The 20,622-nt window shown below is 48.6% G+C and overlaps 1 protein-coding gene across 6 annotated transcripts in view; it reads right to left on the reverse strand.

Moving 5' to 3' along the window:
- Nucleotides 1-20,622, reverse strand: part of LOC115124376 (serine/threonine-protein kinase receptor R3-like) — a 35,934-nt gene that overhangs the window by 4,588 nt on the left and 10,724 nt on the right. For 2 of the 6 annotated variants that reach the window (XM_065020861.1, XM_065020860.1), the window contains exons 2-9: nt 19,966-20,037; nt 18,472-18,501; nt 18,065-18,301; nt 17,061-17,260; nt 16,762-16,861; nt 15,959-16,105; nt 15,481-15,756; nt 13,238-13,435 (exon numbers count right to left, since the gene is read on the reverse strand). In XM_065020861.1, coding sequence (XP_064876933.1) covers nt 13,238-13,435; nt 15,481-15,756; nt 15,959-16,105; nt 16,762-16,861; nt 17,061-17,260; nt 18,065-18,301; nt 18,472-18,501; nt 19,966-20,035 — 1,258 coding nt within the window. In that variant the 5' untranslated portion in view covers nt 20,036-20,037. Of the gene's footprint in view, nt 1-13,237; nt 13,436-15,480; nt 15,757-15,958; nt 16,106-16,761; nt 16,862-17,060; nt 17,261-17,664; nt 17,741-18,064; nt 18,302-18,471; nt 18,502-19,965; nt 20,038-20,622 lie in introns of those variants that run through there. The other 4 variants (XM_065020862.1, XM_065020863.1, XM_065020865.1 and 1 more) reach the window with 4 other exon arrangements.

Genomic DNA, 20,622 nt, shown 5'->3' on the forward strand with positions numbered 1-20,622 from the left:
AACAAGACACAGACACATGACACCATGACACTACAGACACCATGACAGACACCACAGACATCATGACACTACAAACATCATGACACTACAGACACCATGACACTACAGACACCATGACACTACAGACATCATGATACAACACCATGACACTACAGACACCATGACACTACAGACACATGACACTACAGACACCATGACACAAACATGAGACACAACATGACATGACACTACAGACACCATGACACTACAGACACCATGACACTACAGACACAGACACCATGACACAGACACCATGACACTACAGACACACATGACACTACAGACACCATGACACTACAGACACCATGACACTGGAGACACATGACACTACACACATGACACTACAGACACCATGACACTACAGACACCATGACACAACAGACACCATGACACCACAGACACCATGACACTGACACAGACACCATGACACTGACACTGGAGACATCATGACACTACAGACACCACATCACCATGACACACAGACATGACACTACAGACACCATGACACTACAGACACCATGACACTACAGACAGACACCATGACACTACAGACACCATGACACTACAGACACCATGACACTACAGACACCATGACACTACAGACACATCATGACACAACAGACACCATGACACTACAGACACCATGACACTACAGACACCATGACACTACAGACACCATGACACTACAGACACCATGACACACAGACACAGACACCATGACACAGACACATGACACCATGACACTACAGACACCATGACACCACAGACACCATGACACAGACACCATGACACTACAGACACCATGACACTACAGACACCATGACACTACAGACACCATGACACTACAGGACAGACACCATGACAACAGACACAGACACCATGACACTACAGACACCATGACACAGACAGACACCATGACACTACAGACATCATGACACTGACACAGACACCATGACACTACAGACACCATGACACTACAGACACCATGACACTACAGACACCATGACACTACAGACACCATGACACTACAGACACCATGACACTACAGACATCATGACACTACAGACACATGACACTACAGACACCATGACACCACAGACACCATGACACAGACACCAGACACCATGACACCACTGACACCATGACACAGACACCATGACACTACAGACACCATGACACTGGAGACACCATGACACTGGAGACACCATGACACATACAACAGACACCATGATACCATGACACTACAGACACCATGACACTACAGACACCATGACACTACAGACACCATGACACTACAGACACCATGACACTACAGACACCATGACACTACAGACACCATGACACTACAGACACCATGACACTACAGACACCATGACACTACAGACATCATGACACTACAGACATCATGACACTACAGACACCATGACACTACAGACATCATGACACTACAGACATCATGACACCTTGACACTACAGACATCATGACACCTTGACACTACAGACATCATGACACTACAGACACCATGACACTACAGACACCATGACACTACAGACACCATGACACTACAGACACCATGACACTACAGACACCATGACACTACAGACACATGACACCATGACACACCATGACACCATGACACTGGAGACACCATGACACTACAGACACCATGACACTACAGGCACCATGACACTACAGACACCATGACACAACAGACACCATGACACCACAGACACCCATGACATGACACTACAGACACCATGACACAACAGACACATGGACACTACAGACATCATGACACTGGAGACACCATGACACTGGAGACACCATGAGACTACAGACATCTTGACACTACAGACAACATACCACTACAGACACCATGACACCACCGACACCATGACACAACAGACACCATGACACCATGACACTGGAGACACCATGACACTGGAGACATCATGACACTGGAGACACCATGACACTGGAGACACCATGACACTACAGGCACCATGATACTACAGACACCATGACACAACAGACACCATGACACCACTGACACCATGACACTGGAGACAACATGACACTGGAGACATCATGACACTGGAGACACCATGGCACTACAGACACCATGACACTACATACAACAGACACCACAATACCATGACAATACAGACACCATGACAATACAGACACCATGACACTACAGACACCATGACACTACATACAACAGACACCACGATACCATGACAATACAGACACCATGACACTACAGACACCATGACACTACAGACACCATGACACTACATACAACAGACACCACGATACCATGACAATACAGACACCATGACACTACAGACACCATGACACTACATACAACAGACACCATGACAATACAGACACCATGACACTACAGACACCATGACAATACAGACACCATGACACTACAGACACCATGACAATACAGACACCATGACACTACAGACACCATGACAATACAGACACCATGACACTACAGACACCATGACACTACAGACACCATGACACTACAGACACCATGACACTACAGACACCATGACACTACAGACACCATGACACTACAGACACCATGACAATACAGACACCATGACACTACAGACACCATGACACTACAGACACCATGACACTACATACAACAGACACCACGATACCATGACAATACAGACACCATGACAATACAGACACCATGACACTACAGACACCATGACACTACAGACACCATGACACTACAGACATCATGACACTACAGACACCATGACACTACAGACACCATGACACTACAGACATCATGACAGACACATGACACACAGACACCATGACACTGGAGACACCATGACACTGGAGGAGACACCATGACACTACAGACACCATGACACTACAGACACCATGACACTACAGACACCACAGACACTACAGACACCATGACACTACAGACACCATGACACATACAGACACCATGACACTACAGACACCATGACACTACAGACACCTGACACTACAGGCACATGATACTACAGACACCATGACACAACAGACACCATGACCTAACAGACACCATGACACTACAGACACCATGACCTAACAGACACCATGACACAACAGACACCATGACCTAACAGACACCATGACACTACAGACACCATGACCTAACAGACACCATGACACTACAGACACCATGACACAACAGACACCATGACCTAACAGACACCATGACACTACAGACACCATGGCACTACAGACACCATGACACTACAGACACCATGACACTACAGACACCATGACACTCCAAACACCATGAGACTACAGACATCTTGACACTACAGACAACATACCACTACAGACACCATGACACCACCGACACCATGACACAACAGACACCATGACACCACTGACACCATGACACTGGAGACACCATGACACTGGAGACATCATGACACTGGAGACACCATGACACTGGAGACACCATGACACTACAGGCACCATGATACTACAGACACCATGACACAACAGACACCATGACACCACTGACACCATGACACTGGAGACACCATGACACTGGAGACATCATGACACTGGAGACACCATGACACTGGAGACACCATGACACTACAGGCACCATGATACTACAGGCACCATGATACTACAGACACCATGACACAACAGACACCATGACACCACTGACACCATGACACTGGAGACACCATGACACTGGAGACATCATGACACTGGAGACACCATGACACTGGAGACACCATGACACTACAGGCACCATGATACTACAGGCACCATGACACTACAGGCACCACGACAATACAGACATCTTAACACCATGATACTACAGACACCATGACACAACAGACACCATGACACAACAGACACCATGACCTAACAGACACCATGACACTACAGACACCATGGCACTGGAGACACATGACAGACACCATGACAGACACCATGACACTACAGACACCATGAGACTACAGACATCTTGACACTACAGACAACATACCACTACAGACACCATGACACCACCGACACCATGACACAGACACCATGACACACACCATGACACCACTGACACCATGACACTGGAGACACCATGACACTGGATGACATCATGACACTGGAGACACCATGACACTGGAGACACCATGACACTACAGGCACCATGATACTACAGACACCATGACACAACAGACACCATGACACCACTGACACCATGACACTGGAGACACCATGACACTGGAGACACCATGACACTACAGGCACCATGATACTACAGACACCATGACACAACAGACACCATGACACCACTGACACCATGACACTGGAGACACCATGACACTGGAGACATCATGACACTGGAGACACCATGACACTGGAGACACCATGAGACTACAGACATCTTGACACTACAGACAACATACCACTACAGACACCATGACACCACCGACACCATGACACAACAGACACCATGACACCATGACACTGGAGACACCATGACACTGGAGACATCATGACACTGGAGACACCATGACACTGGAGACACCATGACACTACAGGCACCATGATACTACAGACACCATGACACAACAGACACCATGACACCACTGACACCATGACACTGGAGACACCATGACACTGGAGACATCATGACACTGGAACACCACTGGAGACACCATGACACTACATGACACTACAGACACCATGACACTACAGACAACATGACACACAACACCATGACAATACAGACACCATGACACATACAGACACTACAGACACCATGACACTACAGACACCATGACACTACAGACACCATGACACCACAGACACCATGACCATGACACTACAAACACAGACACCATGACACTACAGACACCATGACACTACAGACACCATGACACAACAGACACCATGACACACCACTGACACACTGGACACCATGACACTACAGACACCATGACACTACAGACACCATGACACTACAACAGACACCATGACAATACAGACACCATGACACTACAGACACCATGACACTACAGACACCATGACACTACAGACATCATGACACACTGACACTACAGACACCATGACACTACAGACACCATGACACTACAGACACCATGACACTACAGACACCATGACACTACAGACACCATGACACTACAGACACCATGACACTACAGACACCATGACACTACATACAACAGACACCACGATACCATGACAATACAGACACCATGACACTACAGACACCATGACACTACAGACACCATGACACTACATACAACAGACACCACGATACCATGACAATACAGACACCATGACAATACAGACACCATGACACTACAGACACCATGGCACTACAGACACCATGACACTACATACAACAGACACCACGATACCATGACAATACAGACACCATGACACTACAGACACCATGACACTACAGACACCATGACACTACAGACACCATGACACTCCAGACACCATGACACTACAGACACCATGACACTACAGTCATCATGACACTACAGACACAATGACACAACAGACACCATGACACTACAGACACCATGACACTCCAAACACCATGAGACTACAGACATCATGACACTACAGACACCATGACCACTACACAGACACCATGACACAGACACATGACACACATGACACCATGACACAACAGACACATGACAACAGACACCATGACACTACAGGCACCACGACAATACAGACATCTTAACACCATGATACTACAGACACCATGACACAACAGACACCATGACCTAACAGACACCATGACACTACAGACACCATGGCACTACAGACACCATGACACTACAGACACCATGACACTACAGACACCATGACACTCCAAACACCATGAGACTACAGACATCTTGACACTACAGACAACATACCACTACAGACACCATGACACCACAGACACCATGACACAACAGACACCATGACACCACTGACACCATGACACTGGAGACAACATGACACTGGAGACATCATGACACTGGAGACACCATGGCACTACAGACACCATGACACTACAGACACCATGACACCACCGACACCATGACACAACAGACACCATGACACCACTGACACCATGACACTGGAGACACCATGACACTGGAGACATCATGACACTGGAGACACCATGACACTGGAGACACCATGACACTACAGGCACCATGATACTACAGGCACCATGATACTACAGACACCATGACACAACAGACACCATGACACCACTGACACCATGACACTGGAGACACCATGACACTGGAGACATCATGACACTGGAGACACCATGACACTGGAGACACCATGACACTACAGGCACCATGATACTACAGGCACCATGACACTACAGGCACCACGACAATACAGACATCTTAACACCATGATACTACAGACACCATGACACAACAGACACCATGACACAACAGACACCATGACACTACAGACACCATGACACCACTGACACCATGACACTGGAGACACCATGACACTGGAGACATCATGACACTGGAGACACCATGACACTGGAGACACCATGACACTACAGGCACCATGATACTACAGGCACCATGACACTACAGGCACCACGACAATACAGACATCTTAACACCATGATACTACAGACACCATGACACAACAGACACCATGACCTAACAGACACCATGACACTACAGACACCATGACACCATGACACTACAGACACAGACACCAGACACATGACTAACAGACACCATGACACTACAGACACCATGACACAACAGACACCATGACACAACAGACACCATGACCTAACAGACACCATGACACTACAGACACCATGGCACTACAGACACCATGACACTACAGACACCATGACACTACAGACACCATGACACTCCAAACACCATGAGACTACAGACATCTTGACACTACAGACAACATACCACTACAGACACCATGACACCACCGACACCATGACACAACAGACACCATGACACCACTGACACCATGACACTGGAGACACCATGACACTGGAGACATCATGACACTGGAGACACCATGACACTGGAGACACCATGACACTACAGGCACCATGATACTACAGACACCATGACACAACAGACACCATGACACCACTGACACCATGACACTGGAGACACCATGACACTGGAGACATCATGACACTGGAGACACCATGACACTGGAGACACCATGACACTACAGGCACCATGATACTACAGACACCATGACACAACAGACACCATGACACCACTGACACCATGACACTGGAGACACCATGACACTGGAGACATCATGACACTGGAGACACCATGACACTGGAGACACCATGAGACTACAGACATCTTGACACTACAGACAACATACCACTACAGACACCATGACACCACCGACACCATGACACAACAGACACCATGACACCACTGACACCATGACACTGGAGACACCATGACACTGGAGACATCATGACACTGGAGACACCATGACACTGGAGACACCATGACACTACAGGCACCATGATACTACAGACACCATGACACAACAGACACCATGACACCACTGACACCATGACACTGGAGACACCATGACACTGGAGACACCATGACACTACAGGCACCATGATACTACAGGCACCATGATACTACAGACACCATGACACAACAGACACCATGACACCACTGACACCATGACACTGGAGACACCATGACACTGGAGACATCATGACACTGGAGACACCATGACACTGGAGACACCATGACACTACAGGCACCATGATACAGACACATGGACACCATGACACTACAGACACAGACACCATGACACAACAGACACCATGACACCACTGACACCATGACACTGGAGACACCATGACACTGGAGACATCATGACACTGGAGACACCATGACACTGGAGACACCATGACACTACAGGCACCATGATACTACAGGCACCATGACACTACAGGCACCACGACAATACAGACATCTTAACACCATGACACAACAGACACCATGACACTAACAGACACCATGACACTACAGACACCATGACACATGACACAGACACCATGAGGCACCTAACAGACACCATGACACTACAGACACCATGACACCATGACACAACAGACACCATGACACTACAGACACCATGACCTAACAGACACCATGACACTACAGACACCATGACACTACAGACACCATGACACAACAGACACCATGACACCATGACTACACCAGACACCATGACACTACAGACACCATGACACTACAGACACCATGACACTACAGACACCATGACACTACAGACACCATGGCACTACAGACACCATGACCTAACAGACACCATGACACTACAGACACCATGACACTACAGACACCATGACACTGGAGACACCATGACACTGGAGACATCATGACACTGGAGACACCATGACACTGGAGACACCATGACACTACAGGCACCATGATACTACAGGCACCATGACACTACAGGCACCACGACAATACAGACATCTTAACACCATGATACTACAGACACCATGACACAACAGACACCATGACCTAACAGACACCATGACACTACAGACACCATGGCACTACAGACACCATGACCTAACAGACACCATGACACTACAGACACCATGGCACTACAGACACCATGACACAACAGACACCATGACCTAACAGACACCATGACACTACAGACACCATGGCACTACAGACACCATGACACTACAGACACCATGACACTACAGACACCATGACACTCCAAACACCATGAGACTACAGACATCTTGACACTACAGACAACATACCACTACAGACACCATGACACCACCGACACCATGACACAACAGACACCATGACACCACTGACACCATGACACTGGATACACCATGACACTGGAGACATCATGACACTGGAGACACCATGACACTGGAGACACCATGACACTACAGGCACCATGATACTACAGACACCATGACACAACAGACACCATGACACCACTGACACCATGACACTGGAGACACCATGACACTGGAGACATCATGACACTGGAGACACCATGACACTGGAGACACCATGACACTACAGGCACCATGATACTACAGACACCATGACACAACAGACACCATGACACCACTGACACCATGACACTGGAGACACCATGACACTGGAGACATCATGACACTGGAGACACCATGACACTGGACACTGGAGACACCATGACACTACAGACATCTTGACACTACAGACAACATACCACTACAGACACCATGACACCACCGACACCATGACACAACAGACACCATGACACCACTGACACCATGACACTGGAGACACCATGACACTGGAGACATCATGACACTGGAGACACCATGACACTGGAGACACCATGACACTACAGGCACCATGATACTACAGACACCATGACACAACAGACACCATGACACCACTGACACCATGACACTGGAGACACCATGACACTGGAGACACCATGACACTGGAGACACCTACAGACACCATGACACTACAGGCACCATGATACTACAGACACCATGACACAACAGACACCATGACACCACTGACACCATGACACTGGAGACACCATGACACTGGAGACATCATGACACTGGAGACACCATGACACTGGAGACACCATGACACTACAGGCACCATGATACTACAGGCACCATGATACTACAGACACCATGACACAACAGACACCATGACACCACTGACACCATGACACTGGAGACACCATGACACTGGAGACATCATGACACTGGAGACACCATGACACTGGAGACACCATGACACTACAGGCACCATGATACTACAGGCACCATGACACTACAGGCACCACGACAATACAGACATCTTAACACCATGACACAACAGACACCATGACCTAACAGACACCATGACACTACAGACACCATGACACTACAGACACCATGACCTAACAGACACCATGACACTACAGACACCATGACACAACAGACACCATGACACTACAGACACCATGACCTAACAGACACCATGACACTACAGACACCATGACACTACAGACACCATGACACAACAGACACCATGACCTAACAGACACCATGACACTACAGACACCATGGCACTACAGACACCATGACACTACAGACACCATGACACTACAGACACCATGGCACTACAGACACCATGACCTAACAGACACCATGACACTACAGACACCATGGCACTACAGACACCATGGCACAACAGACACCATGACACTACAGGCACCACGGCAATACAGACATCTTAACACCATGACACTACAGACACCATGACACAACAGACACCATGACCTAACAGACACCATGACACTACAGACACCATGGCACTACAGACACCATGGCACTACAGACACCATGACACAACAGACACCATGACACTACAGACACCATGGCACTACAGACACCATGGCACTACAGACACCATGACACCATGACACTACAGACACCATGACACTACAGACACCATGACACAACAGACACAATGACACTACAGACACCATGACACTACAGACACCATGGCACTACAGACATCATGACACCATGGCACTACAGACACCACAGACACCATGACACAACAGACACCATGACAACATGGCACTACAGACACCATGACACAACAGACACCATGACACCATGGCACTACAGACATCAAGACACCATGACACTACAGACACCATGACACTACAGACACCATGATATTACAGACACCATGACACTCAGTGACATTGGAATAACAATCAAGATTCCAAGACAGACAAAACAGAAATGAGATAGAGGGCTTTGTGATGGCCACTCCAATACCTTGACTTTGTTGTACTTAAGCCATTTTGCCACAACCTTGGTAGTATGCTTGGGGTCATTGACCATTTGGAAGACACATTTGCGACCAAGCTTTAACTTCCTGACTGATGTCTTGAGATGTTGCTTCAATATATCCACATAATTTTCCTCCCTCATGATGCCATCTATTTTGTGAAGTGCACCAGTCCCTCCTGCATTTAAGCACCCCCACAACATGAGGCTGCCAGCCCCGTGCTTTACGGTTGGGATGGTGTTTTTCGGCTTGCAAGCCTCCCCCTTTTTCCTCCAAACATAACGATGGTCATTATGGCCAAACAGTTCTATTTTTGTTTCATCAGACCAGAGGACATTTCTCTAAAAAGTACGATCTTTGTCCCCATGTGCAGTTGCAAACCGTAGACTGGCTTTTTTTATGGTGGTTTTGGAGCAGTGGCTTCTTCCTTGCTGAGCGGCCTTTCAGGTTATGTCGATATAGGACTCGTTTTACTGTGGATATAGAGGCTTTTGTACCTGTTTCCTTCAGCATCTTCAGAAGGTCCTTTGCTGTTGTTCTGGGATTGATTTGCACTTTTCGCACCAAAGTACGTTCATCTGTAGGAGACAGAACGCGTCTCCTTCCTGAGCGGTACGACGGCTGCGTGGTCCCATGGTGTTTATACTTGCGTACTATTGTTTGTACAGATGAACGTGGTACCTTCAGGCATTTGGAAATTGCTCCCAAGGATGAACCAGACTTGTGGACATATACAAAAAAAAATCTGAAGTCTTGGCTGATATCTTTTGATTTTCTCATGATGTCAAGCAAAGAGGCACCGAGTTTGAAGGTAGGCTATGAAATACATCCACAGGTACATCTCCAATTGACTCGAATTATGTCAATTAGAAGCTTCTAAAGCCATGACATAATTTTCTGGAATTTTCAAAGCTGTTTAGATGCACAGTCAACTTAGTGTATGTAAACTTCTGACCCACTGGAATTGTGATACAGTGAATTATACGTGAAATAATCTGTCTGTAAACAATTGTTGGAAAAATTACTTGTGTCATGCACAAAGTAGATGTCCTAACCGACTTGCCAAAACTATAGTTTGTTAACAAGACATTTGTGGGGTGGTTGAAAAACGAGTTTTAATGACTCCAACCTTAGTGTATGGAAACATCTGGCTTCAACTGTATATGTTGGTTTCATACACATACATTATTCATATTTAACTTCACACAGGACTGAAACAGTACTCTGAACTTCAGATAGTGGAGAGTAGGAGAGTTGAGCTATATGTTGGACTAAAAAGAGCTGAGATACAGAATGCCTGGAGAGAGAGTGTATTGTGATTGAGTTATGGGAGGCCTGGTTGTGTGTGTATGTGTGCAACTGTGTTCGTATGTGTGCGTGTGACCAAATGTGTGTATGCGTGTATGTATGTGTGTGCGCGTGTGTTTGTGTGTATGCATGTGTGTGTGTGTGTGTGTATTTGTGTGTGTGAGTGTATGCATGTGTGTGAAAGAGAGACAGAGAGAGAAAGAGAGACAGAGAGACAGAGAGAGAGAGAGAGCGAGAGAGACAGAGAGAGAGAGAGAGAGAGAGAGAGAGAGAGAGACAGAGAGAGAGAGACAGAGAGAGAGAGAGAGAGAGAGAGAGAGAGACAGAGAGAGAGAGAGCATCTGGCCTATGTGAGGTGGGAGAGTGCTGACACCAGATAAGAGTGTTTATAATTACTAGAGGGCTAATCATGGGAGAGGATAGAGACAGACACAGACTGCCAGATAGAACATCCTACACTGCTCGACTACATCCCAAATGGCATCCTCTTCCTTATATAGTGCACTACTTTTGGCCAAGACCCAAGGGGGTCAAAAGCAGTGCACTACATAGGGAATAGGGTGCCATTTGGGATGGAGGCTACATGTTCTAGAGGTCCAATAGTTCTGGTGCATGAGTATTTAGACAATTGAAATTGGACTCTCAGTACTATGCTTGACTGGATGTTGTGGTCCAGTATGTGGGTAAGTGTATTAAAATGATCAGACATGAGAAACACACCTCTAGTCCCTTTGGTTAGAATGGCTTCATATGCATTCAGACAGAAGCTTTAAGACAGAGAGTACAGCACACGTTTATGTGATCCCTGCGGGAATTGAACACATGACCTTAACGTTACCAGCACTACACTCTTACAAACTGGGCCACAGTTCATGTTTCAATTAAAGACAACAGAGCATTTTTGTTGACCTCATAGTTGCATGTGTGTTCCTGTGTGTTCCTGTATGTGTGTTACCGTTTACTATGGTCCTTGTGGAAATCTCCCAGAGGACTAGGCCCAGGGCCCAGATGTCTGTCTGCTTGTACGACTCAAAGATGTCCATGCGGATGCTCTCGTCCAGGACCTCCGGGGCCATGTAACGTTTGGTTCCCACTCTGGGGTTGTTCCCCACATCCAGATAGTCACTGGTCTGGGAATGCATCACAGCCAGACCTGGGGACACAACAGGGCCATGTTCACTGGGGAGAAAACATTTTGAAACAGAGTGAAACAGGGAGGTCAAACCTGAATTTGCACAATAATAACAGATTTGAGTTTTCCTTCAGCCCTCTCTCCTCTAGCCCTCTCTCATCTAGCCCTCTCTCCTCTATCCCTCTCTTCTCTAGCCCTCTCTATTCTAGCCCTCTCTCCTCTATCCCTCTCTTATCTAGCCCTCTCTATTCTAGCCCTCTCTATTCTAGCCCTCTCTCCTCTAGCCCTCTCTATTCTAGCCCTCTCTCCTCTAGCCTCTCTATTCTATCCCTCTCTTCTCTAGCCCTCTCTATTCTAGCCCTCTCTCCTCTAGCCCTCTCTATTCCAGCCCTCTCTCCTCTAGCCCTATCTCCATCAGCCCTCTCTCCTTCAGCCCTCTCTCCATCAGCCCTCTCTCCTCTAGCCCTTTCTCCTCTAGCCCTCTCTATTCTAGCCCTCTCTCCTCTAGCCCTATCTCCTTCAGCCCTCTATCCTTCAGCCCTCTCTTGATCAGCCCTCTCTATTCTAGCCCTCTCTCCTCTAGCCCTATCTCCTTCAGCCCTCTATCCTTCAGCCCTCTCTCCATCAGCCCTCTCTATTCTAGTCCTCTCTCCTTCAACCCTCTCTATTCTAGCCCTCTCTCATTCAGCCCTCTCTCTCTAGCCCTCTCTCTATCAGCCCTCTCTATTCTAGCCCTCTCTCCTCTATCCCTCTCTCATTCAGCCCTCTCTATTCTAGCCCTCTCTCCTTCAGTCCTCTCTTCTAGCCCTCTCTCATCTAGCCCTATCTTCTTCAGCCCTCTTTCCTTCAGCCCTCTCTCCTCTAGCCCTCTCTCCTTCAGCCCTCTCTCCTCTAGCCCTCTCTCCTTCAGCCCTCTCTCCTCCAGCCCTCTCTCCTCTAGCCCTCTCTCCTCTAGCCCTCTCTCCTTCAGCCCTCTCTCCTCTAGCCCTCCATCCTGCAGCCCTCTCTCCTTAAGCCCTCTCTCCTCTAGCCCTCTCCCATTCAGCCCTCTATCATCTATCCTTCAGCCCTCTCTCCTCTAGCCTTCTCTCCTTCAGCCCTCTCTCCTCTAGCCCTCTCTCCTTCAGCCCTCTCTCCTCTAGCCTTCTCTCCTCTAGCCCTTCTCCATCAGCCCTCTCTCCTTCAGCCCTCACTCCATCAGCCCTCTCTATTCTAGCCCTCTCTCCTTCAGCCCTCTCTCCTCTATCCCTCTCTCCTCTTGCCCTATCTCCTCTAGCCCTCTCTCCTTCAGCCCTCTCTCCTCTATCCCTCTCCTTCAGCCCTCTCTCCTCTATCCCTCTCTCCTTCAGCCCTCTCTCCTCTAGCCCTCTCCCCTTCAGCCCTCTATCCTTCAGCCCTCTCTCCTCTCTCCTCTAGCCCTCTCTCCTTCAGCCCTCTCTCCTCTATCCCTCTCTCCTTCAGCCCTCTCTCCTCTAGCCCTCTCTCCTTCAGCCCTCTCTCCTTCAGCCCTCTCTCCCCTATCTCTCTCTCTTTCAGCCCTCTCTCCTTCAGCCCTCTCTCCTATATCCCTCTCTCCTTCAGCCCTCTCTCCTCTATCCCTCTCTCCTCTAGCCCTCTCTCCTTCAGCCCTCTCTCCTTCAGCCCTCTCTCCTCTATCCCTCTCCTTCAGCCCTCTCTCCTCTATCCCTCTCTCATTCAGCCCTCTCTCCTTCAGCCCTCTCTCCTTCAGCCCTCTCTCCTCTAGCCCTCTCTCCTTCAGCCCTCTCTCCTCTCTCTCTTTCAGCCCTCTCTCCTCTATCCCTCTATCCCTCTCTTCTTCAGCCCTCTCTCCTCTATCCCTCTCCCCTTCAGCCCTCTATCCTTCAGCCCTCTCTCCTCTATCCCTCTCTCCTCTATCCCTCTCTCCTCTAGCCCTCTCTCCTTCAGCCCTCTCTCCTCTAGCCCTCTCTCCTCTATCCCTCTCTCCTTCAGCCCTCTCTCCTCTAGCCCTCTCTCCTCTAGCCCTCTCTCCTCAATCCCTCTCTCCTTCAGCCCTCTCCTTTCCTCCCACCTCATCCTCCTCTCACCCAGGTCAGCGATGCAGCACTGTCCGTTCATCTTGACCAGGATGTTTCGGCTCTTCAGGTCTCGGTGGGCGATGGCGGGTTTTCCCTGGCAGCTGAGTATCTCTGTGTGAAGGTGGACCAGACCACAGGCTACAGACAGGCACATCCTTAGGCAGCCCTCTGGGTCCAGGCTGCTGTACTGGAGGAAGTCGTAGAGACTACCCAGCTGGTGGAAGTGGGTGATCAGCCACAGCTGAGTAGTGGAGTTCTGAGACGTCATGTCAGATGCTATGAAGCCTGGGGGGGAGAGAAGACAGAAGGTATTGTGATCGTCAGGCCAGACCAGGCCAGACCAGGCCAGGCCAGACCAGGCCAGGCAAGCTAAATCAAGTGTACCAGAAGTCATTGAAAGGAAACAAACACTATTTTGATTCCAGGGGAATTGGTAGAAATGTAGGAATTGTTCTAAAAGTGAACTAACAGGATTACACTGACTCACCCAGGATGTTGTCATGTCTGAGCTGTACAGTGTTGTAAATCTCTGTCTCCCTGAACCAAGACTGCTCATCCCTGGAGGAGAAGATCTTCACGGCAACACTCTCTCCCATCCAGGTGCCTCTCCACACCTCTCCATACCTGCCCTTACCTGGGTAGAGAGAGGGACAGAGGAACAGGCACACAGCAGAGATGGAGTGGGTTGGTATAACGATGTCATCAAACTAAAAAGACTGGAAATGAACCCAAGGGTACATACACTCCATAACATATAGGTACATAAACTCCATAACATACTGGTACATACACTCCATAACATATAGGTACATAAACTCCATAACATACTGGTACATAAACTCCATAACATATTGGTACATGAACTCCATAACATACTGGTACATAAACTCCATAACATACTGGTACATACACTCCATAACATATAGGTACATAAACTCCATAACATACTGGTACATAAACTCCATAACATATTGGTACATGAACTCCATAACATACTGGTACATAAATTCCATAACATATTGGTACATGAACTCCATAACATACTGGTACATAAATTCCATAACATATTGGTACATGAACTCCATAACATACTGGTACATAAATTCCATAACATATTGGTACATGAACTCCATAACATACTGGTACATGAACTCCATAACATATTGGTACATGAACTCCATAACATATTGGTACATGAACTCCATAACGTATTGGTACATAAACAAGTGAGTTTGAGTAAGGCACCGAGAGACATAAAGGAGAGAGTGAGAATGAAGAAGAGTATTTTACCGATGCACTCGACCAGAGAGATCTGTCGTGCCATGGTCCTCTGTACCAGGTATGGCAGACCAGTCCCACTGCCTGAGGTACAGAACTCATCAAAGACATCCTGCAGACACAGAGAGAGTCACACACATCAAGGATCACAGTCCCCTGCCACTTGTTGTCATGTAGCAATTTCATAATATACTTTAAGTACCAATATTATTGCTAAAGGGGCTGTGATCTTGGTACTGATTCTGTGACATCTAAATGTCCTCTTGTGTATCAATACAATTCAATTCAATTTCATAAAATTCCATTCTTACCCCATAGGTGGGATCTGCCCCACTGGGCACCTTGAGCATGGTGACGTCATGGTCCTTGTTGTAGCCAAGCCTGTGGTGCTGTGATCTGGAGCAGAGCCATGACACCAGGCCACACACACCCACAGTGAGGATCAGCAGCAGCAGCAGGGGGACAGCCACCAGAAGAATCACACCGTTCCCCTCCCTCGTAGGCTCAGCTGCTGGACAGTCGACGCACACAGGGTCATACAGGTGAGAGGGAATAACAGAAAGACAAGATGATTTTGATATAAAAGCCCACCAACAGCCACCAGGGGGCATCAGAGTTCTGTATGACACTGCCCTGTTAGTCAGACTCCCAGACATGTATCTCCAGTGTTCTGACCTGGGTCTGGTGGAGCGGAGCTGTTGACATTACAGAGAGGGGGTTCTAGACTAAAGAACATGTATCTCCAGTGTTCTGACCTGGGTCTGGTGGAGCGGAGCTGTTGACATTACAGAGAGGGGGTTCTAGACTAAAGAACATGTATCTCCAGTGTTCTGACCTGGGTCTGGTGGAGCGGAGCTGTTGACATTACAGAGAGGGGGTTCTAGACTAAAGAACATGTATCTCCAGTGTTCTGACCTGGGTCTGGTGGAGCAGAGCTGTTGACATTACAGAGAGGGGGTTCTAGACTAAAGAACATGTATCTCCAGTGTTCTGACCTGGGTCTGGTGGAGCAGAGCTGTTGACATTACAGAGAGGGGGTTCTAGACTAAAGAACATGTATCTCCAGTGTTCTGACCTGGGTCTGGTGGAGCAGAGCTGTTGACATTACAGAGAGGGGGTTCTAGACTAAAGAACATGTATCTCCAGTGTTCTGACCTGGGTCTGGTGGAGCAGAGCTGTTGACATTACAGAGAGGGGGTTCTAGACTAAAGAACATGTATCTCCAGTGTTCCTACCTGGGTCTGGTGGAGCAGAGCTGTTGACATTACAGAGAGGTGGTTCTAGACTAAAGAACATGTATCTCCAGTGTTCTGACCTGGGTCTGGTGGAGCAGAGCTGTTGACATTACAGAGGTTGTTGGAGCAGCAGAGGACATACAGTCCCAGGAAGTTGGTGGAACACTGTTCCTTGTAGTGGTCCTTATGGAAGCAGCCCCTCTCCTCTCTGCCATGCACCTTGGTGTAGAAGCAGTAGGCACCTCTACAGGTGCCGTTCCTACATGTCCCCTTGTTGTTCTCACATGTACACAGAAGGTTGGTGCTGTCGTCAGGGCCTGGGGGAGAGGGAACCATTGAGTGTGTGTGCTGTGTAAGTATGCAAAAAACACATGCTCGCACGCACACACAAACGTGAACATAAAGGCACAGGACAGATTTATAATAAACAGTAACACAGCTCTATAGAGTAACTGTGGTTCACAATATTACACAGAAACAAATGTACCCTCTGATGATGACCCCACGGATGACTGATCTGAAAAATATAAAAGACAGTGGTGAGAGAAAGTGCAGGTTTGGTGGGTCTGAGACTGGGCCTGAGACTGGGCCTGAGGATAGAGCTGGGCCTGAGACTGGGCCTGAGACTGGGCCTGAGACTGGGCCTGAGACTGGGCCTGAGGATAGAGCTGGGCCTGAGACTGGGCCTGAGACTGGGCCTGAGGATAGAGCTGGGCCTGAGACTGGGCCTGAGACTGGGCCTGAGACTGGACCTGAGGATAGAGCTGGGCCTGAGACTGGGCCTGAGGATAGAGCTGGGCCTGAGACTGGGCCTGAGACTGGGCCTGAGGATAGAGCTGGGCCTGAGACTGGGCCTGAGACTGGGCCTGAGGATAGAGCTGGGCCTGAGACTGGGCCTGAGGATAGAGCTGGGCCTGAGACTGGGCCTGAGACTGGGCCTCTCTCTCTCTCCCAGAGGGGGGTATCTCTCTCTCCCAGAGGGGGGATTCTCTCTCTCTCTCTCCCAGAGGGGGGTATCTCTCTCTCTCCCAGAGGGGGGTTTCTCTCTCTCTCTCTCGCAGAGGGGGGTTTCTCTCTCTCTCTCTCTCGCAGAGGGGGGTTTCTCTCTCTCTCTCTCCCAGAGGGGGTCTCTCTCTCTCCCAGAGGGGTGTTTCTCCCTCTCTCTCCCAGAGGGGTGTTTCTCTCTCTCTCTCCCAGAGGGGGGTTTCTCTCTCTCTCCCTCTCCCAGAGGGGGGTTTCTCTCTCTCTCTCCCAGAGGGGGGTTTCGCTCTCTCTCTCCCTGAGGGGGGTATCTCTCTCTCTCCCTAATGGGGGTATCTCTCTCCCTGAGGGGGTTTCTCTCTCTCTCCCTGAGGGGGTTTTCTCTCGCTCTCCCTGAGGGGTTTCTCTCTCGCTGGGGGGGGTATCTCTCTCCCAGAGGGGGTTTTCTCTCTCTCTCCCAGAGGGGGTTTCTCTCTCTCTCTCCCATAGGGGGGTTTCTCTCTCTCTCTCCCTGAGGGGGGTATCTCTCTCTCTCCCTAATGGGGGTATCTCTCTCTCCCTGAGAGGGGTTTCTCTCTCTCTCTCCCTGAGGGGAGTATCTCTCTCTCCCTCCCTGAGGGGGGTTTCTCTCTCTCTCTCCCTGAGGGTTTCTCTCTCCCCTGAGGGGGTTTCTCTCTCTCTCCCTGAGGGGGGTTTCTCTCTCGCTCTCTCTGAGGGGGGTTTCTCTCTCCCTGAAGCCAACAGGTCAGGGGTCTCACCCACACTTCCTTTTCTCTGTTGTTTCACTACAGTACGAAAACAAGCATCTACATTACACACACATCTGCACCCAGCTGATTCCCCAGCAGCAGCAACACACTCACTTACACTCAGATACACAAACAAAAGGACAGACACAAATACACAAAGATTTTAAAAAACACACAAACACACTTGTGATTATGTAAGCTAGCACACCTAAAGATACAAACACACACACACATCACCTTTGTTGAATTACCTGCATGAGCGGTGGAGGTCCACAGGCACATCCCAGATAGCAGCACTGTGAGCATGGCAGCACCCCCCATATCTGTCAGAGAGACAAGACAGCGATTAGAGCTGCAGTGATTATGCTTCGTTTAAGGCTTTTAGAGACTCAAAGAAAGAATCTTGGAACACACAGTTCTCTCTCACATGCAGTTTCATAAGCTCCTACTCAGCTTCACAATTAACGTCAACTTCTAGGTTTCCTCTCATTTCCCCTCTCTCTCGCTCTCTCTATATCTATTCTCTCTCTCTCTTTCTTAGTTCCTATCAATCAGTCCTCCCACTCTCTCTGTCTGAGTGTGACAGCCAGGCCTGGCTGCGGTGGCTGAGCTGAGTGGGCATGTCTGCCAGAAAGAACACCAAATGGAACCAGATGCAGTCAGATCCATGCAGCTCTAGCCCAGCAAACAGTCAACTTTCCCTCAACCTCCCAATGGAGGCCCCAGTTTGGTTTCCAGCTAACGTTATGACAACATTGGCCCCAGCTGGTGGTCGGAGTCATACAGCCCCAGTCTGTCAGCAGAGGAAGTTGTGAGGTCAAAAACAATAACAGAGTGAGTGCCAGGCGCAGGGTCCAGTCAGTCTGCCTGCTCTGTAATTACAGTAGGTGATGGGAGAGGAGGCTTTG

The sequence above is a fragment of the Oncorhynchus nerka genome, linkage group LG7, assembly GCF_034236695.1.
Source record: "Oncorhynchus nerka isolate Pitt River linkage group LG7, Oner_Uvic_2.0, whole genome shotgun sequence".
NCBI classification, from domain to species: domain Eukaryota; kingdom Metazoa; phylum Chordata; class Actinopteri; order Salmoniformes; family Salmonidae; genus Oncorhynchus; species Oncorhynchus nerka.